The sequence below is a fragment of the Phacochoerus africanus genome, chromosome 8, assembly GCF_016906955.1.
Source record: "Phacochoerus africanus isolate WHEZ1 chromosome 8, ROS_Pafr_v1, whole genome shotgun sequence".
NCBI classification, from domain to species: Eukaryota; Metazoa; Chordata; class Mammalia; order Artiodactyla; family Suidae; genus Phacochoerus; species Phacochoerus africanus.
In genome coordinates, this window is record NC_062551.1 from 149,977,736 (window position 1) to 150,000,937 (window position 23,202).

Here is a 23,202-nt window from a genome sequence, read left to right on the forward strand (position 1 = left end):
TTTTCGGATTGACTGTAAAATCGGCCGTATCATACAAGACTGATGGTTCTCAAATCCCATCACCATCAAGGAAGACATTGATTAAGATACTTTGGGAATGATACTTCTTTTAAAGTAATTTGCTATTTGATTGCCCTCCTCCTTTTATGCAGACCTTTTTATAATTACTGTTTTAACCAACCCTTACAAATGTGTAACATGATGTCTAATTTTGAAATGACTTTAAGCTTTATTTAATATAATTTACACACCATAAAATTCACTCAAGCACACAATTCAGTGATTTTTTTTTTTTTTTTTGGAAATTCATAGGCGTGTACAACCATCACCATGATCCAGTTTTAGAATACTTCTGCCAAAAAATTCCTTCAAGCCCAATTCCAACTCCAACTCTAAGCAACCACTGGCCTGCTTTCTATCTCTAAAAATTTGTTTTCTATGGACATTCTATATAAATGTAATCATACAGTATATAGTCTTTTGCATCAGGATTCCTTTACTTAGCATAATGAGCATATATCAGTATTTTGCTCTTTTTATTGAGTGTATAAGAGTATATTCCATTGCATGGACATACAACATTTTGTTAATCCATTCACCAGTTGATGCACATTTGGCTATTTCCAGTTTTTGGTTATTATGAATAATGCTGCTATGAACATTCATATAAGAGTCTTTGTATAGACATCTATTTTCATTTCTCTTGCGTACATACCTAGAGGTAGAATTGCTGGGTTGTAGGGTAAACTTGTAACTTTTTAAGAAAATGCCAAATTGTTTTCCAAAGTGGCTGTACCACTTTACATTTCTACCAGCAGTGTATGAGGGTTCCAGTTGTATGTCTAATTTAAATAATTCTAGTGGATGTGAAGTGCTTAATTTGAATTTCCCCAATAAATTAATGATGTTGAGTACCTTTTTGTTGCTTATTAGACAGTTATATTTATTTGGTGAAATGTCATTTCAAGTTTTCCCATTTTTAAAAATTGAGTTGCTTGTTTTCTTATTACTGAGCTGTAAGACAAAATGCTTTTTTTTCTTCCAAATGAACACATTTTGTTATACAAAAATTCAAGTAGATTAAATAAAGTTGAAAGTAGAAGTTTCTTCTCAAAATTTCCTTCTCAAAGCATCTTGGTGTACATGCTTCTACACTTTTTTTCAATAAAAAAAATACTAGGGATTCTATAAAGTTCAGCTTTGGCCTTAGAATTTGACTGAAGTCTGCACTTTGGCTTTGCTTCCAGGAGGCCAAAGATCTGGGAGACACCTGGATATCATTCAGGCACCTCTGAATCAGTACACCATCAATGATCCTGGGTCAACATGGATTAACAATGAAAAACTAAATTGTGTGTTAATGGCAGTGATTCAAGCAAGGCTGACATTTCTATTCAGTTATTCCCGAGGTGAGCAATCTTTTTCTTTTTTGCCTTTTTAGGGCTGAACCCATGACATATGGAGGTTCCCAGGCTAGGGGTCGAATCAGAGTTGTAGTCACTGGCCTACGCCAGAGCCATAGCAACACCAGATAAGAGCCGCATCTGCAACCTACACCACAGCTCACGGCAACACCGGATCCTCAACCCACTGAGCAAGGCCAGGGATCAAACCTGTATCCTCATGGATACTGGTCAGATTCGTTTCCGTTGAGCCACTTCTAGGTGAGCAATCTTGATGTAACTTGGAGTGAAAATGTCTTTATGTGCTTGATATGTTGAAATTCTAACAGCTTATTTAAGTATACAAGTGTTTACCACTACAAGAGCAAAATATCACAAAGATAAGGATAAAACCTAATTTTTACATTAAAATTAATAAAACTAAAAAGGTTAGGTAGAAAAATACATTTAGAGTTAATGTGAATATTGAGAATTAACTCTACAAAGAACATTATAACCTTTTGTGAATCAACAAATGTTTATAAATATTTAAATACTATAAAGCATAATAATAGAGATTAAGTCACGTCATAAACTTGGTAGGATTGTTCAGCAAACTAGCACTCACATTAAATAATCTTTAAAAGATATATTTTTAGTTTTTAAATTCTACTTGAACCATGAATTTTTTAAAATTTTTATTGAAATATAGTTGATTTATAATATCAGTGTTAAATGTACAACATAGTGATTCAGTATTTTTATAGATTATACTCCACTTAAAGTCATTATAAATACTGGCTATATTCCCCAAGCTGTATAATGTATCCTTGTAGCTTATTTATTTTATATCTCTTAATCCCCTATGCTTATCTTGCCCCTCACCTTCCCCTCCCTCCACTGTCAACCACTAGTTTGTTCTCTATATCTGTGAGTCTGTTTTATTATATTCATTCATCTTGGACCACAAATTTTTCTCAAAAACTCTTCTGGTGTATCCTTCCTACACTGGGAGGAATGAAATGCAGGTAAATTATCAACCCTACAACACTGAAATTCCTTGAGAAGGAAAAAAAAAAAAATCACAAAATCATAAACAAATGCTTCCCTGATAATTCCACCTTTGGTCCAGAGAAAATAAATCATAAACAAATGCTTCTATGATAATTCCACCTTTGGTCCAGAGAAAATAAGATGAGGGAAAAGTACCAAAGAAAAATGAAGTACTCCAAATATCTTTCTCTTCTATTGATCTCCATTGAAAATATAAGAGTGTTAGGGAGTTCCCATTGTGGCCCAGCAGAAACGCATCTGACTAGTATCCATGAGGATGCAGATTCAATCCCTGGCCTCACTCATGGGTCAGGGATCCTGTGTAGCCGTGAGCTGTGGCGTAGATGGCAGACACGGCCCAGATCCTGCGCTGTTGTTGCTGTGGCTGTGGTGTAGGCTGGCAGCTGCAGCTCTGATTCAACTCTTGGCCTGGGAACTTCCATATGCCACAGGTGCAGGCCTAAAAAGAAAAAAAGAAAAAAGAAAACATAAGAGGGTTAAAATATTCAACAGTGTTCAAGGAACTATTAGTTGTAGACAGTGTTAACGAAGTACTGTTCCAATACTGTTAAACTTCAAAAAACTGACTTCTAAAATGTTTAAAACACGCTCATCCCGGAATTTCATTCTATAACGGGAATATCTGGCAAACATTAAAGAATGTTGTATATACTGGTAAGAATAAAGAGTAGCAGCTAGCGTTTCTGGAGCACTTCCCATGTGCCACCTTCTATATCAGCACGTTACGTTCATCATTTCTTCTAGTTTTTCACAAGCACACAGTGGAAGGAATACTACTATTATCCTCATCATCCAAAGAAGGAAACCAAGAGAGAGACATGCAACTCGTTCTAGGTCAAATGGCTAGAAATGTTTAGAAATTAAGTAACTTAAGGCTATATTATACCTCGATTCCATGTAGTATATATATATTGCTTTGCTATTCTTAAAAAACGCAGCAGTAAACTTCTTTGTAGGTATACGTATACACACACACATATTCATGTGGGCAATGAATTCCTTAGGATATGCCACTGAAAGTTGCATTATTCAAAGAACATGTACATTTAAATGTTTTCTATGTCCTGCCAAATGAGGTACATGAATTCAAATTCCCACCAACAGTACATCAACTATTTTTCTACAACCTCTCCAATAATGAACAATATTAAAATCTTAAGTAACTAGTAGGTCAAAAAAATCTTATTTTTTGGATAACTTACATGTCTCTCATTATTAGTGATGCTAAACAAACTTTTAGTACTTGTTGCCCAAATCTATTACATGTTTGATTTTTGCTTGCTTTTCTACTGTTGTACATGTCTTTTTCCTGAATACATGTGTATAAAATATACGTATATATATATATATACATATATTTCATACATGTATGTTTTTGACTTTTATATAAGCCAACTTATGATTTTCTTTAAAGTGTTGGAATAATATGAAAGGCCTTTCTCTGTACCAAGTGAGTAGAGGGTAAGGATCTATTAAACATCCATCAATGCAAAGGTTAAGTCCTGCACAAAAAAGATTTAAAGGCTAAAATGTCAATACACCAAGGTTGATAAAAACTCTTCCAGAGAGCCTAAAACTCTCCCACTCATTTCTAAAAGCTCCAGACTGAGTTTAAAAACCATCAGTTTAGAATATATTCAGATAGTAGAGAAGTGCAAGTCCTCCACCTCTAAATGTTTTTGTTTCCCAAAACAGTCTAGCACTTCATTTCCAAATCAATGTTCAGTCAAATGCTCATATTTTTAAAAAAAGCCTACATAGCCTTAGGATTTGGATTCAAATTACCTTAAGTGGGATTCAGGACTTTCACTAAATAGACAAAATGATACCTATTTAAAATTGTGTGTGTGTGTGTGTGTATCTGCATACATTTTTCTCGAGCATGGGTTTATGGCTTTCATAAAAACTGCCAAAGAATAAATGACTGTAAAAAGAAATGTAAATCACTGACATTATTTACATTTCTAATCATATTATTACTGGATTTTTTTTCAGTTTTTCTATCATTGCTTTTAGAAATTTCTATATTTTCGAAGTAGATAATACTGACTAGAAGACTTTTTCATATGTGCAAAGAATATATAGCCTGACTTATTGCTGCCAAAAGATTACTTTAGGTTTTGCATTTTTGAGACTGACCACTGCATTATCGATGAATAATAATTTTGTTCTCTTTTTTTTTATTTTCCTTTTTTTGTCTGAGCCCATAGCATGTGGAAGTTCCTGGGCCAGGGATCGAACCAGCAGCCACGGCAGCTACCTGAGCCGCTGCCATGACAATGCTGGATCCTTAACCTGCTGTGCCCTCCGCAAGAGAAACCCTTGTTTTCTTTTCTTTTCTTTTCTTTCTTTCCTCTTTTTTTTTTAATTTTGGAGCTGGGAAGAAAGTGATCTTAGTTCACTGCTAGATTCTTGAGGACAGTGGGGTTAACAAGCATCTTTGTCTTCTAAATTTAAATTCAGTTTGGATTTTTGTGGGTGTGTGTGGGTGTGGGTGTGTGTGTGTGTGTGTGTGTGTGGGTGTGGGTGTGGGTGTGTGTGTGTGTGTGTGTGGGTGTGTGTGTGTGTTTTAATAAGAGGAAGAGAGGTTTGGGGCAGTTTTCACCAGACCACTCTATGGGAACACATGAAGATTATCTGTAAAATATTTTTTAAAATTAAAATATGTGTTTGTATATTTTATATTGAATGAATGTATTTAAATATATGGATTTATTTATATCTAATTTTTTAATAAATATGCTAAAGAAGAATGACTGCTAATAAGCAGGGTTTGATGTGGAGAGGTGTATGAAAATGTTCTAAATATTCTAAAACTGATAATGATGATGGTTGAACAATTCTGTAAAAATACTAAAAGCTACTGAATTGGACACTTTAAGTCCATGAATTATATGGTAATATGTATTATATGTCAATAAAGTTGTTGTTTTTTAAAAATCGTCCCCTTTAAACTTACACATGTGACTCTGAGTAACTTGGTAGCAAATCACATTTCAGAAGGTCTTAGCAAGTGTCCTATCCTTAAAAAAAAAGACAAAACTGAAAGAAAACAGTAAGAATTAAAGTAAAACAAAGATGTAACCTAATTTTCATTTGTGTGGTGTGGTTCACAGGCTAATTCCTCTATGCTTCATAATTCAAATATATTCCTTATACCAAATATTACATTATGACATATAATTGGGGGGGAAGAGTCTGAACAAAAAGTCATAAAGATGTATCATAGTCAATAATTAAACCAAATTCTTACTAAAGAATTTTTACTAAATAAGGGGGAAAAAAACAAAACACCCAAAGAGAATATGCTACTCTGTAATTAAAAGATAACAAAAGGGCTCTAAGAGGCCATTCATAGAAGGTTCCATTCACATCTCTGCTACATCACTTAAAAGCCAGGTGTCAAACAAGTCAATTATATTCTGAATATTTAGGACCTAATATGCATCAAGAGACATTCCTATTGTATGATTCTCATTGCTTCACTCTCTCATTTTACAAAAAGCCATTCTTCTGCTCCTTGTAGTTTAAACTTGTAATTAAAAAAGTGAATGCTAACAGGTTAGAAAGAACTGACTGATAAAAAAGCATTTAACTTCTGAGAACAAGAATGAACAAAGGAGGACTTTCGGGAGATTGTGGTTCTCTCTCTGGGGATAGAAACTTTTAGATAACGTACGAAGTGGCATATTGAGAAAGAGACATCAAGCTGTTCTGGACAGAATGCTCTGAAACTACGTGGATGGTACAGTTCAGTAGAAAGGGTACCTCCGAAGTACCAGGAGCATACCGGGGTTTTCAGTGCACCCCATGTGACTAGGTGAGTCGCATACCCTTGTCATTAATTTGCCCCAAATACTGAATTCCCATTATGTCCCAGGCCAAGACAGAGGGTAACCAGGCTCAAGGAATTTGAAGTTTTGATGGGGCAGACAGGTATTAATCTAATAAATAATTATATTTTGTTAAGTACTATGAAAGAAAAATACAGGAAGAAGTAGGGCAGTTTTCAAAAACACACAACATGAAGCTAAAATCAGCGGAAGAGATAATATCTCCTTTCAAAGGCTCTTCTGAGAATGCACTTACAGAGTTGGGGAGAATTTACGGCACAAGGCAGGTACTCACTGTGACTAATTACCATATAGTTACTAAAATGGTGGTAATAAAAATACTAAGGAAACTACAAATATGAGAGAGATTGAAAAAGAAGATTCATCTACATTTGTTTATCCACTGTCAGGAAGTAAGATAATAAAGGTATGGCATCTTTCCAAAAGCCAGTTGAAAATCTGGGCCAGGATATCAGAAGAAGGTTAAGGCTAGAAGCAAATACTGGAAAGACACTACGTGACAGTGAACTGAGTGATTACTTTATGCCTTCAATGATCTTATGACAAGACAATCTAGCTTTACATTTAGGCATTAAAGACTACTGCCACAGAAGTTCCCGTCACGGCTCAGTGGTTAACGAATCCGACTAGGAACCATGAGGTTGCGGGTTCAATCCCTGGCCTTGCTCAGTGGGTTAGGGATCCGGCGTTGCCGTGAGCTGTGGTGTAGGTTGCAGACATGGCTTGGATCCTGCATTGCTGTGGCTGTGGTGTAGCCCGGTGGCTACAGCTCTGATTAGACTCCTAGTCTGGGAACCTCCATATGCTGCGGGAGTGGCCCAAGAAATGGCAAAAAGACAAAAAAAAAAAAAAAGACTACTGCCACAAAGTTAAGTCAAAAGTTTTGCACCATTGATACCTCCTTTTGACAAATCCTGCAGGTTTGATAACGGTAGTTGTGTCAACAGCTAAGCATTTATGTGGATATTGTTTCTTAATGCTTAATTGTTCCATAATTCTTAAAATTCAAGAAATTGGAGTTCCCGTCATGGCACAGCCGAAATGAATCCGACTAGAAACCATGAGGTTGCAGGTTCAATCCCTGGCCTTGCTCAGTGGGTTAAGAATCCAGTGTGGCCATGAGCTGTGGTATAGGTTGCAGACCTGGCTTGGATCCAGTGTTGCTGGGGCTGTGGCGTGGGCTGGCAGCTGTAGTTCCGTTCAACCCCTAGCCTGGGATCCTCCTTGGGCTGCAGATGCGGCCCTAAAAAGACAAAGAGGCCAAAAACAAGTAAAAGTAAAATTCAAGAAATTTTCATTATTAAAATGGTTGTAAGACTTCTTATGGTAATTAGACACTAGAATGTTACATGTTCAACTATGCAAGACAGGTGATTTATAATAAAAATGCCTGTTATGTAACACATTCTCCATACAGGTATACAGACCTGTACGCAGACCACCGTAATAAAGGGCATGTCATACCAATTTTTTGGTTTCTCAGTGCATATGGTTTACACTATACCATAATCTACCAAGTATGCAATAGCATTATGTCTAAAGAACGATTACATTAACTAAACTAAAAAACACTTTATTGTTAAAAATTGCTATCCATCATTGGACAATGCAGGATTGCCATAAATCTTCAATTAGTATAAAACACAATTATTTGTGAAGAGCAATAAAGTGAAGCACAATAAAAGGAAGTATGCCTGTATTAACGGTACCACTGAATTCTCACAACAACCTGAACAATAATTAGCTTGGCTATTTTACCTTCCTCTGTTCTTCCTCATCAACTCCATGTTGCTAACTTCAATGGTTACTATTCTGTCTCCCATCTCCTCAGTCCCTCAGAATCATTCCGCAGTTGACAACTGAGGTTCAGTGACAGAACTCTTCTTGAAACACATTCTTCTCTTAATCTATTTAACGCTATAATCGCTTCAAAGGGTTCTCAAGCTAAGACGCCCTTACGGCAGACAGGTGCTGCATTCCCTCTTGTCCCTGTCTACACCCACTACTCTACCTCACCTGTTCCCATTACTTTAATACCATCCAGATCAGTAGTTTTCAGAATGTGGTCCCTGAAATGGAATGATCAACATCACCTAGGAACTAATTAGAAATGCAAGTTATTGGGTGATGCTAGATGTAAGAAATTAGAAACTGGGGTGGGGCCCAGCAATCAGTATTTTAACAAGCTCAACAGGTGTTCTGATGCACACTGTTATTTGAAAACAATTGATTCAGATTTGTGTTTTTTTTATATTGCAGGTTGCAACTCATTAGCTGATCAAGAAATAAACTGAGGTACAAATAGCCTTTAAAAAAAATGAAAGTACAAAGAGAGAATACACTTCTTTATATGATATAACGGTAAGTATATTTCATGAAACTTTTGTTTCAATTATATATGTATAGTAGAGTGTGTGTGCCTGTAGATATCTATATTTGGTTATTAAATATGTACTACTGTGGATGACAGTCTAAAAAAAATCTGATCGATATAACTATAGAAATCAGCTCTTTGGTTCCTTGTTATTTAAGTCTTATCTTGCTTGGGCTTCCTTACTGATAAATGAAAATAATGCATGAGAAAGTGCCCTGTAGAGTACAAAGTACAAACCAAGTACTTTATAAGGTCAACTTAATTATTATAGCTAATTTATTTTATATTTTATTTATATTTATATATTGCTATATTTAGAAAAATATAAAGTTATGGTCAAATTAAAAATAATTATTAACAATACTAAGAATTATAATACTTGTTAAAGATTCATAATATGCCAGGCTATTTTCATCCTTACTTTAATCCTCATCACAATTTTATGAAATAGGTACCATTATTTTCACAGAAGGGAGCATGCTCAAGGATACACACTAGGAAGTACTGGAGCCACTAATTTAACTTTTTCAATTTCTATATCAAATTTCTTTTCAATATTATAGAAAAAATATTACTTAAAAGGAAAATACTACTTTAAAATATGTATGTTTCAAAAACCATAAAATTTACCCATTTAAATGCATAATCCTATAGGTCTTGGTATATTCACAAATTGTGCAACCATCACCACAATCTAATTTTAGCACATTTTCACCACTCCCCAAATAAATTCCATACACAACAGCAATCAGATCTAACTACATATACTTTACATGCATAAAAGAAACGTAAATTATCTTACAGAAAGCCTCCATTAAACATACGTATGAATGTATATTTGATACAACTAATGCAAAAGAACATCATGCAATGAAGTCTAAAGGAGAAATTACGACGTGGTGGGCTTTCTGTAATTGTACATTGACAATATCACCACCCATGTGAGGAGGGCATGTAATCAAGAGCTAACACCTACATTCAACTGATTATTAGGGGTCAAACTCCAATATCAAGGACTTCTTAACATTTTTGTATTCACAGCCAAACAATAAGACTAGGAGAGAATGTAGATGAAAGTGTACTATCTAGGCGCCTTTGATATTTTCTTTGTTACACAGTGTCAAAGACAAAAGCTTAGGAAAATAAAGTCATAAAAGCTTAGGAGATGTAAACTTTCTTTTTCAACAAGATATATTCATGCACATTTTCTAAGAACCTATAGTACTGTATTAGATAACTTACTATTATTAAAGCAGAATTTAATGAATTCTGCATCCACACCAAATAATGAAAAGGAACTCACTATTGGTAAATGCATATTCTTCTTCAGTCTCATCGCTGTCATCAGATGGAGCTTTATAAGGAGGCGGCAGTTTCATTGGAGGTGGAGCAGTTCCTCGCCTCTGAGGATGCAAAATTGCGAGAAGGGTTAATTGCCTTTGTACAACCTATTCCTCAATGACAAATAGGATAAAAAGATAATTTGTAAATATTTTGACTGTATTTATATCACTAGGACTATTAAAAAAAAACACAATTTATTTTCATGTTATTCTGTAGAAGTGACTCTAGGATATAAACAACCCAGTAACAGTAAACAGAAATTCAAAAGCAGTTTTTAAGACTGACCTACCCAGAAGAATGCATTTCTTTCTCTAGTATTTTCCTTGAATTCCTGAGCTTAGTTTTCTTTGTTTCTGACCAAATAACTCAAATGAAGGACATTTCAAAATTAAGTCTAAATATAAAAACTACCCACTGTGTTAAACCTACATTTAAACTTCTTATTCAATTGCAAAAGGCACAGATTTCATTCTTTAAAAAGCACGTGAAATACCAAGATTTTCTAACTAAAGAGGTATTCATAATTTGTAAATAGAAAACACATTTTAATGTTTTAAAAAAGAAAGAAAAAGGTTTATATGAATACTTTTGTATTTCTGTATAAGTCATCTTTAAATTTATGCACCAAATGAAACAGTACATCAACATTTGGTTCAAATAGACTTAAAGCAGACTTTATGATCAGATTACCTTCACAGAATGTAGACATTTTCTTGAACGCTGGGGAAAATAAAACATGCCAACCTATGGAGAGTTCCAAGCTGCTGGAAAGAATAGGAGCCGATATACCCAGGCACTCCAAATACCAAAACAATTGGATTAAGATTTGTTTTGCTACAGGATTCCAATAAAGTACAATCAATTATGCTTTATAGGACGGAGCCACTAATGGCAGGATATACTTCAGTAAATGGACAATGAGTGGTCCATTACAGAAAGCAGGCATGTCATAAATTCCTCCAAAGTAGAACACACTATTTGGGAGCCACAGAGAAAAACACACATGTAAATTTATTTAAGATAATGTCTAACCAAAGCAGTACTTTGTATATTTGTAGAACATCCAAAAATCAATAAAATGCAAGAGTGATGAAGAAGATGCCAAGTACAAAAATACTTATTAAGCAACAAAAGAATTCAGAAATGTGATTACTGCATCTCTAATTCCTGCTTGAGAAAACATAAAAGTTAGTTAAATGAATAATAAAAAAGGCAAACGAATTTTCAGCAAAACTTTTCCTCAGAATCAGATCATTCTAAGTGAAAGACAATGCTCAGAACAAGGACAGCCAACCTTCCAAATAGTATTAAAAGATATGAATTCTCTTGAATAGCACTTTAAACAACATATAAAGGGGAAATTGTTTATGCAACTGATTTATTTAATTTCTACCAACACTCTCAGAAAGAATGCAAGATAAGTGTATTCTGGGCTCCCTATGGTTTGAATGTGGGTTGCCAGATGCCCAGGCCATCTTTCTCCTGCACAAGGGAGAAGGGTACAGGCAGGTCCAGGATCTCCCTGTGGCAACAAAGGCTGGAGCAGAGTGTGTACAGGAAGGGCCAGATAAACAGAACCTCTATGAGGGCAGAGAACAACTCAGAGTGTATGGCATCCTCAGCTCTAAGAACAGGGCCCTTAACTATTTCCCAAAGGAGTAAAATAGCTAGTTGTCACTCATATTGCTTAGGTTCCCTGACATATTAACTCTTAGAAAATGACAATAACATAAATGCACTGCATATTTATTTTGTCTGGCAGACAAAATTTGCTAAATTATTTTAGCAAATTATTATATTTATATTGCCCATATAATATATAAATATATTTATTACTATAATATAAATATATTTATATTAACCAGTTTTGTATCTAAATTTGAATTTTACTTATGCATTCTTTCCTTCAGCAATTATAAATACTTTACTCTGAACCAGGCTAACCACCTTGTTGGCTCTCTTCCTAGGGATCTAAATAAATACCTGGCACCTGTACAGTCTGCACAATTTCACAAGTTATGTTTTTATTTTTTCCTAAATTACACTAGTGAGTCTTAGGGGTCCCACTGAGATGTTCAAGTAGACTCACCTTCCAGACCAAGGGAACTGTGATGCCTGAGATACACAACCCATCAGCTATTTAAGCCCATACACGTGATTTCCTGGTTCCCACAGTAAATCTCCAGTGGCAACAGAACCTTGTCTTTTTGACTGTTTCTCCATTTTTAAATTTCCAATTCTATGTTTTTGTTTCTGATACTAAGCTCGGTTTGGTTCTGATTTTTACTTGGGCTATAAGTTACTCGCCATTGGTAGCAGCAATCACTGAAGTCTGGTTTTATGATCTGGCAATTTAGCAGTATTTGTTGGAATGGTGAGGATCTACTATCCACTGGTTCCACAGGCACCTATTCTCTCTGGATTGAGAGACAACAGGGAACGTGTTTATTAGACTTCCTGTTTGCCTGTCCATGCTTTTGTACACAAAGATGTCTTGGGTCCACTGGAAAGAACAGCTTTTTGCCATACAGATCAGTGGGATTTAGCCTTCTGCGTCTATATTTGACATATGGCTAAGGTTGCAGGACAGAAACCAAAGTGCTCTGTGTATCTGACAGGCAGAAGAGCTCTTACATCATTGTGAGTGTGAAATATTTTCCTATCTTCGGGGGGTATTAAAAATTAAGTCTCAAAGAATATTTTTCTGATTGGTTTATATAGACTAATACACATTATTTAAATCCAATATTCCCAGAGTCTTCCAGAAAAAAGTGAGCCTCAACTTATACTTTCTCCCTGAGCTTCTTGATCTTTGGTACAGAATATAAAACAAAAACACACAAGATGATAAAAACATGTATAGCAATGTTGCATGACACGCACATATCTAGATGCTGTGTGTGTGTGTGTGTGTGTGTGTGTGTATCACAATGTTTACACATTAACCTGAGTATTAGCAGCCAACTCTAAAGGCTAGTACAGTAGGGAATATCATTGATGGAACACTGTATTATTTGTTGCTCTTAAGGGTAATCAGAGAGTGTGCATCCTGCAACACTCTAAGTGCCACTAGGAGATCCACAAGAGATTCTGATCTTAGCAAAATGCCTTCATGAGGTTCCACTTAGTCCTAGAGTTTGGCATGCTCAGACTTTTCACTTGGAATAGATACACGTCTTAACAGCAACCTTACTGAAGTATAATTTACCTGTATTAAAGTGTATTCATTTGGAATAGGTCATTTTTATAAGGTAGCTATATTTTAAAGACTACTATGTTTAATGGGAAACATTTTCATTTGGGAAAAACATAAAGTGGAGAAAACAGTAGAGGATGACTTTTCCGCTGATGAACATCTCCTATTTATGACTAGTGTCCACAGTTCCTTTAAAGAGAATATATGAGAGAACACTGAGAATGTAGAAAGAAAATACCAAAGAGCTGTTATGAACAGCATTTCTGTGAATAATGACTGTCATTATTTCACATTCTGCATCATGCAAAACAGGTCAGAAAACACCCAACTGAGAAAAAACAAGAAAAAACTAGGGATTTACTCAAGAAATGCTTATTGATTCTTTTTTCGTTTTTCACCACTCTCTTCCTCTCTCTTTTTTTAATGTGAATAATTTTAGGTCAAACTTATATCTCTAACCTAAATTTCCACTAGTGATGAATTTCAAGTGATTTTTATTGTCTCCTTTCTGATTTTCAGAAATTCTAGTGAACATAAACTGCTTCCTCATTAAAGGAAGAAAAAATGCGTAACAGGAATTACTTCTATCGATAATAATTGTTAACAAAACAGTTATCATCTGACCTTCCATCTTTGGGAAAGTCTCCCAGCCTGTTCTCCTTTAGCACCTTGGGCATATTTCTATCATACTAATTAGACTTCTGATTATTTCACTACATGCGACATTCATCTGTGTACCTCTTGGAGTGAAGGTGCTTTGTCATTCCAGAATGGAGAATACTGCTTCTTACACAAGATATAATTCCAGAGGAGAGTAATACAGTAAAGTACATCCTTTTCTCATTAAAACATCATTCTGTAATGGAGACGTAGATTCTGGTATGTTCAATTAACTCATAAACGGGAGTGATCTGGGGGCAATAATCACCTCTGAATTCTCCAAAGAACTCACATAAGTGACGAAGTATCATCTACCTATGAGGGCCAGAACACTGCCTTGCAACTGATAGACACACAATACATATTTAGTGAAAGAAGAATCCTGAAGACAAAACAAAAATCTCTGCCTTTAGGTCATTGGGATTGGCACACTCTGGACAAGTGCCACCCTCCTGTGCTCCACTTAACCTTCTGATTTGGGCTTTATGGCTGCAATGTTAACTACTGCCATGTCACCTTAGTGATTAGTTATCTATATCCAGGAACTTAGCTGGATAGACCAACACTGACTTTTGGTATTACAACTCTTACTGGATTTTTAAAATTTGAATGCAGATATCCCTGCTATGTTTTGAAATTCAATTTCATTTAACGGAGCGGGTCAAAGTTGATAAGAATCATACATTTATCTTTTTACTTCTTGAGCTCTTATGTGTAATTTTCCTTAATTAAATTGCTTTGGTTCTCAAAGTAATTAAATTAGTAACTAGTTTATTCATCTGTGTGTGTTTATTGTCTGGATCCCCCAGACTGATCCTTTGTCTGTTTTCTTTTTGACATTATATCCACTGACTGAACAGTAACCCACACACTGAGGTTTCCAATAAACATCTGATGAATGTTCAGATATTTAAAACATATGAATCAACAAAATGTCCTGCAATGGGACAGACTAAATATTCTGAGAAATCCTTCTTTAAAAAAAACATATGAGTACAGCAGGTTAAGGATCTGGCATAGTTACTACTATAGCATGGGTTCGATCCCTAGCCTGGGAACTTCAACATGTTGTGGGTGTGGCAAAAAAATTATATGTGTGTATGTGTGTGTATGTGTGTGTGTGTGTGTGTATACACTTTATAACTAAGGCCAGAAATAACCTTAAGTCCCAAACCCGAAGGTAAATCCCCAGAGGGCATGTCCCAATCCTCAGTGACCTAAGGCCAGAGATTTTGTTTTGTTCTGTTTTAGAACTCTTTATTCATTCAATAAACATGTATTCTGTGCCTACCAGGCACCTGGTGGTGTTCTGGGTGATATGGAGAGAGTAACTATGAGATAGATTATCTCCCTGCCCTCATGGAGCTTATATTCCAATCCCTTTCAGATACCATATTTTGAGGGGCTTCAGGTCTTATCCCCAAACCACTTTAAAGTAGCAGTCACTGAATTCTATATTGTTTGATTTGCCCTACTAAAATGCAAACTCTAGAAAAGCATGAAATTTTTGTCTGTGGTAGCTTCACTGCAGCATACTGAAGTATAATGAAATAAAGTTGCACAGATTTTAAAGTGTACAATTTGAATCCACCACCACAATCAAGACAATGAACATACAACCATCACCCACAAAAGTTTCTTTATGACTCTTTCTAGTCACCCTCTTTCTCCCCCCTTCCCCTGGCACCCGGTTCTCCTGAACGACTTATCTTCTTTTCGTCACTACAGGTTGTATTTTTCTATACATTTATATAATCATGCAGTACCTATTCATTTTTATCAAATGAGAGCTAGGAATCTAATTAGTCCATGGTTTTTGTTTCAGGTCAAACTAAGTGGGAGGGGGGACTAAAAATTCAACCCTTCCAAACCCCAATCCCTGCAAATAAAGCCAGTGCCTCCAAAAGGCTGAGGGAGAATTCTGCAAGTGATGACCTGCAATCTACACATAGGTAACACTTCTGCGAGCAATAACCATGGTCTTCTAGAATCTACAAATTATCTGTTTATTGGCGGTTTTCAAAAACAAATCACAGAATCCTGAACACACAGTGTATGCCACCGCTAATCTGAACATCATCTTTGTGATTAAGATCTGAACTCAAAGAAGGCAGCCAAGCAAGCTAAAACAGACAGTTCTATGATTTGGTAACCACTTAATCCTTTATCCTTTTCAAAACCCTTCCCCACAAATCCCCAAGGGGCTTTAACTGGTCCCCACATACTCTGGAAACAGGGTATTCTCAAGTGCTCAATTCAGTCATTGTTTGTTTTCGCTTTAACAGGGTGAAACCTGAAATGGATGAAGTTACAAACAAACAAATCAAAAACCAAAATCTTGATCACAGCAGACAGAAGAATTATTTCCTGGCCCTGGCCTTAGCTTGAGATGGAAGAAAACAAAAGGAAAAAAAAAAAAAAGGTGTCCTTTGAGAATTCCTTATAACTCCAGACTGAGCTGGAGACCTGAATTCAATCTGTGTGTGGCTCAAACATTTCCAAGCCAAAATACCAGGCAAATACAAAAAGAAACCTGGCATAGTTTCAGTGATATTGCATGAAATGAATATTAAGAATTACTAAACAATGACACATGTTAATAAAGGGCTAATTATACCCCTATGAGGACATAAAATTTTTAAACTTATAGATACTTATTAACTTGAAAAAATATAAAATAAAAACTGAAAAACTACACACGAAGCAGACTAATTTAACCATCAAAATGGAAGACTGTTAAGTTACATTGACAAAAAAAAAAAAAACAGTACATATATAGAATATCTGAATAATTGAATTCATTTGCCCTAATGACTTTGTATAAAAATCTGTAACCAATAACTAGATTATAGCTATTCTTTTAAATCACAAGTATACATTTACAATAACTATGTGCTAGGCCATAAAAAAAGTCTCAGCCAATGTAAAAGATATTATATAAACCAAAATTTCTGGTTCTAACTGAAATATGTTAGACAACAACCGCAATAAAATTTTTAAAAATGCTTATATGGAAATTTTAAACTACATTACAAAAAAACAAACTTGGGTTAAAAAAATAAATCACGTTGGGAGTTCCCCCTGTGGTGCAACAGGATCAGCAACATCTTGGGAGTGCTGAGACGCAGGCTCGATCCCTGGCCCAACTCTGGTGTTGCCACAGCTGTGGCTTAGGTCAAAACTGCAGCCCGGATCTGAGCCCTGGCCCAGGAACTCCATATGCCTCGGGACGTAGGAAAAAAAAAAAAAAAAGAAAGAAAGAAAGAAAGAAAGAAAGAAAAAATATCATTCAGAAGCTAAAAACATACACAGACACACAAACTTAGTACAACAGAAATTCAACTTAATATATTGGGATGCAGAAAAGAAAAAACTCTAGGAAGAAGTGTATGGTCTTAAATGATTATTTAAAAAAAAAGAATGGCTAAAAATTAATAAACTCGACAACAATCTAAAGATTAGTAGGGGGGGGATAAACCCAAATAAGGCATAATAAAAATGAGAACAAAATTAATTAAGCACAATAAAGATACAGTAGAAAAGACTAATACAGCTCAAACATTAACTCTTCAAAAAGAGGAATTAGGGAGTTCCTGTTGTGGCTCAGTGGTAGCAAACTGGACTAGTATCCATGAGGATGCAGGTTCTATCCCTGACCTCACTCAGTAGGTTAATAATCTGGCATTGCCATGAGCTATGGTGTAGGTCGCAGACATAGCTCGGATCTGGCATTGCTATGGCTGTGGCATAGGTTGGCAGCTGCAGCTCCGATCTGACCCCTAGCTGGGGAACTTTCATATGCAACGAATGTGGCCTTAAAAAGCAAGAACAACAAAAACACATAGAGGAATTAAAGGAAAAATTACTTTCAAGATTAGTTAAAAATAAACTATATTCACACACACACAAAAAAACCTATCATGGAGAAAACATAGATTATACATGTTCAGAGAATACATGAACAACTTTATACCAACAAATGTAAAAAATAGGTGATATCAATATTCCTAAAAAAGAGCCAGTAATCAAAATTGATTCTAAAAGGAACAGAAAATCTGAATAGCTCAGTAACTACTAAAGAACTAAATCGGTATTTTAGATTTTTGCCACATAGAAAACACAGGCCCACGATGGCTTCACAGGCTAGTTTGACCAAACATTTAAACCATAAATAATTACTATTTTACACAAACTCTCCAAGAACCGAAAAGAAGAAATACTCCTACTGTTCATTTTAGTAGTCTTGTATAACCCAAACCAGAGAGGATAGAACATAAATGTAAAATTCTAGGCCAAACTCATGCAAGACCACAGATGGAAAAATTCTGAAAGAAATAATACTAGGAAGTGGCAAAAAAGATCCTGACCAAATTAATTTAACTCAAGATTGGGTTAACATTGGGAGTTCCCTTTGTGGCTCAGCGGTTAAACTAGGATCCCTGGCCTGGTTTAGTGGGTTAAGGATCTGGCATTGCTGGGAGCTGTGGTATAGGGCGCAGACACGGCTCAGATCCACATTGCTGTGGCCGGCAGCTGTAGCTCTGATTCAACCCCTACCCTGGGAACCTCCACATGCCACAGGCACAGCCCTAAGATAAAGGAAAAAAAGAAAAAGATAGGTTTAACATTACAGAATCTATTAACATAATTCAGAGTTCCTGTTGTGGCTCAATGGCTTAAGAACCCAACTAATACCCACGAGGATGTGGGTTTGATCCCTGGCCTCGATGTGTGGGTTAAAGGATCTGGCATTGCCACAAGCTACGGTGTTGCTGTGGCCGGAAGCTGTAGCTCTGATTCACCTCCTAGCCTGGGAATTTCCATACGCCATAGGTGTGGCCCTAAAAAGAAAAAGAAAAAAAAAATCTATTAATATAATTCACATTAAGGGATTCAAGGAGAAAAAAAATACACTCTCGATTATTTCAGTGAATATAGATAATACATTTGATAAAATTCAATGTCAATGCTACTCATGATAAAAATTCTTAGGAAAATAAAATGAAAATAAAAATAAAAATGAAAAATATTTCCTTAACCAAAGGATTATCCACCAAAACTGACAGCACACATCATATTCAATGGTTAAATACTGAAAGCAATTTCTTAATTATCAGGAGGCAAAACAAGAAGAATGTTAACTCTTATTACTTCTAATAAACATAATAGAGTTCCTAGCAGATATAATACAACAAGGGGGAAAATACGGGAAAGGGAAAAAGAAAACTGCCTTTATCCAAAGTGGTTACTATTATCTACACAGAAAATCCAGAAATGAACATCTACAGACACAGTACTAGTACAAATTTGAGATTCATATTCTTATTAAAAATTCTTTACATATGGAGTTCCTGTCGTGGCTCAGTGGTTAACGAATCCAACTAGGAACCATGAGGTTGCGGGTTCGATCTCTGGCCTTGCTCAGTGGGTTAAGGATCTGGCGTTGCCATGAGCTGTGGTGTAGGTTGCAGATGCAGTTCGGATCCCGCGTTGCTGTGGCTGTGGTGTAGGCAGGAGGCTACAGCTCCAATTAGACCCCTAGCCTGGGAACTCCATATGCCGCGGGAGCAGCCCTAGAAATGGCAAAAAGACAAAAAAAAATTTTTTTTTTTACATATATATTGTTGCAGCATATATACCAAGACACTAAAAGCCTCTATATAAAATATTTAATGTTTACTTTTGGGTGGTACGTTTATGGAAGATTTTAATTTTTTTATTTCAGCATTTTGGTTTTGCCATTGTTCTGCACTAGATTATTTTGTAAAAGATTAAGAGAATAATATTACAGGATGTCAAAAAATACATAGAAGTCAATTTTATATCTACATATTAGGAACAAACAGAAAATACAGCTCAAAAATATTTAAAAGCAACACAAAATATAAGGATTTCTAGAAATAAACCAAAGATTTACAATGCCTTTCTGAAGAAAATTATAACAATTAATTGTAAGAAATAAAAGAGGAATTTAATAAATAGACATAATCACATTAACGGTTAAATAGGCTCAATAGCATAAAGACGTGAGTTCTTTACAAATTTATAGAGTTGACATGATTCTAATCAAAATCACCAATGAGATTTTTGGGTAGAATTTGACAACCTAACTATAAAATTTATATGGAAAATATAAAGGACACAAATAGGTAAGACAGTTCTAAATAAGAAGAAATACATAAAGGAGACTGCTTTACTAGAAAACAAGATTTATTATTGGGCTTTAATAATTTAGGCAGCATCTGCTGGGACAGACAAAAGGAACTAAGAGAAAGCTCAGAAAGGGACTCCCTCTGACAACCTGAGATGTGGCAGAGGTCGTGGTGCACATCCGTGGGGAAAGGAGGGCCTACTTAAAACAGTGGGATAATTCGCTGTCTTTATGGGTAAAAGTGAAAGTCCATCCTACCAGATACCATCTCCTAAGATAAATTTTAGATCAACTAATTCTACTAGAATAGAGACGGGAAAACAGGAATGGAGGGTTTAGTTTGATTAATGCGAGCAGTGTTTTCCTGGTAAAGATGACCTTTGACCTGCTTGTTGGAGGATGAAAAGGAAGGACAATGTGAGACATGAATTTCCAGCTGAAAGAACAGCAAGGGCAAAAATCTCAGAAACAGACTGGATAGGCGACCAGCCCTACAGAATAGGAAAGACAGATGAAGATGAAGATGGCTGTTGAGTGCTTCCTGACATTTTTACACCTCTGTTTCCCTAGGTCTTTATCCAGGCCAGAACCAGTTATGTTCACAGAAGGGAAATGTGATAACTACAGGACTGCTACCCCGATCCTCATAAAAAAAAACCACTTATTAATTGCAGCTCAGCTATGCAAAAAGAAACCAAAAACATTTTTTAAAAGCTTGAGAGGTTAGGTTACCTTTTCTTTTTTTTCTTGAGTGTTCTTGTCCTGGTTATTAGCAATTTTGTTGGTCTTGTTATGCGTACTAGGAATAACCTACCACCACAAAAACAAGGAAGAGGGAGAAGGAAAACATTAAAACGTCATAATCATTACATTGCTTCATGTATCTTTTTTTAAAGCAGTTAAAAATCTTACTTAATTCTCTTTCATCTAAAAAGTAAAAACATGAGAAGTACAATTCAAAGCCAACAAAACAACTTGGGAAATCCATAGCTGTATAACCCCAAATGTGTATGTGTGTGTGTGTGTGTAGCATCAATGGGCAATAAATTCACACACTTGAGTAGATCCAGAAAGTGAAGATGAAGAAGACCAAAAAGAAGGTCACACTTCTTACTGTCATCCAAATATCTCATTTTGCAAAATACAAGGGTGACCAAAGTTAATTCCCAGAACGCTGGATTCAACATTTATTTCGTAGATCTACTTTATTCATCACTGCACCCCGGTTCATGCATGATACCCAGCACACTGAACATTCAGTAAATATCTCTTTATCACTGTTAACATACAGAGAAATTACAAATCTATTTACATCCCTGGATAAAAGCTCAATGAGAGCTGGAGTTTAGTGTTATTTATCACTATACACCCTGTTGCTCAGAAAAAGCTTAATACATAGCAGAGTTTAATAAAATTGTTTATTATGGGAGTTCCCATTGTGGCTCAGTGGGTTACAAACCCAACTAGTATCCATGAGGATGCAGGCTCAATCCCTGGCCTTGCTCAGTGGGTTAAGGATCTGGCGTTGCCACGAACTGTGGTGTAGATAACTGATGCTGCTTGGATCCTGCGTTGTGCTACAATTCAACCCTAGCCAGGGAACTTCTATATGCCACAGGTGCGGCCCTTAAAAAAAAAGTTTATATGTGAATCAAACAGTTCAATTTCATAGAAATAATTTTAATTCTTAATGGTGCCAACAGCATATTTTTTTATTCATTTCTTTTTGTAAAAGTACCCAAGAAACATCTTGGGAAAATATAACTTTTTTAGTGATATTTTAAAGGCTCCTCAAATAGTTAATACAGATAATGTTGACATAAGTCTGATGACAGATATGAAGATTAAAAGGAAAAATAAATCTCCTTTCTCAAAATTAAAGGACCTGCTTGTCTAGTTCCTTTGTAACAACAAGGCTAAAAAACTACTTCTTTCTAATAGCAATTTAAGGTTAATTCTTCTTCACTTTTAATATAGAGTCCAAAGAAATAATTTTGGAATAAATGAGAAAATCTTAGAAATGTTTGAGTAAAAAAAAAGAAAACAGTAATGATAAGACATCAGCACATATCTGGGGCTTCCTATGTGAATAGACACTGTGCTTAATATTTGTTTCTCTATTTAATACACACAAAAACGTAAGTCAGAGTTCAAAAACTGGTGGGTCTACAGGAATGTGTTTCTTGTCCTGAAAAGTCTTAAAACAAATACTTGTTTCTCAGTCAGAATATTGGCCCACACTGGATCTACTTTTTCCTACGGAAAAACCAAGCTGGAGCTGAACACAGAAGCTTTGGGATGGGCCAGAATGTCAGTTGCCACTCATAACGTTTACACTGCTTGTTTTTCCGAATAACAGAGAAAAACCTTCAGTACACATATCATTAGCAAAATTTGGAAGACAAAAGGCCCACAAAAAAGACTACATCTTTAAGGAAAGTAAAATGGTGCGCATTTCTTATGAAAGTACAAAATATATGAATGTATGATTAATATGCAAAATGTACATGTGTCAATAAAATGTAGGTGCCATTATGAAATGATATTAGAGAAATACAAATGGAATACAGAAAAAAAAACCCACCACAACACATGAAAATAAATTTAATGAATGAAAGGAATTACCCCAATTACAAAGGATTTGTTTTTGAATATGAAAAAAAAAATCTGACATTACTATGAAATGCAATTATAAGTGGAAATTACACTGGCGTAAAAACTTTCTATGGAGGTGTGCCGTATAAATCATGAGTTCTGCTCTCAAACAAGCACTTACCAAGTAAATCTAAGTGGATATACACATTTCTTTCTAACATGCTGAAAATATGTTGAGAAAAGAGTTGAGAAATTCAAGAGAAAAGGCTTAAAAAGGTAACATGTTGTTGATCCTCCTAAGGCATATGTTAAAAGTGCAAATATAAAAAAAAAAGAAACTCGAAAAAAGTACAAATATAAGTGCCACTGCTCAGTTCATGATGTTGATGAGAATTTCCATGTAATCAAGGCATGTTTAGACATAGGGCCTTTGATGGACCAAACATTAGGAAATGATTTCTTTTGAGGTTTTGAAGAAAGTCTCAAAGTTTCATGTAAACTGATCAAAAATTATTAAGAATTTGGATCTTTTTCTGTTCCCGTGATGACCAATATTACTTGCAATAAGAGGT

At 35.4% G+C, this 23,202-nt stretch overlaps 1 protein-coding gene across 3 annotated transcripts in view; it reads right to left on the minus strand.

Moving 5' to 3' along the window:
• PATJ (PATJ crumbs cell polarity complex component) overlaps positions 1-23,202 on the minus strand; it is a 353,453-nt gene that overhangs the window by 182,119 nt on the left and 148,132 nt on the right. For all 3 annotated transcript variants that reach the window (XM_047788846.1, XM_047788847.1, XM_047788845.1), the window contains exons 26-27: positions 20,768-20,845; positions 9,988-10,087 (exon numbers count right to left, since the gene is read on the minus strand). In XM_047788846.1, the coding sequence (XP_047644802.1) occupies positions 9,988-10,087; positions 20,768-20,845 (178 nt within the window). The remainder of the gene's footprint in view (positions 1-9,987; positions 10,088-20,767; positions 20,846-23,202) is intronic.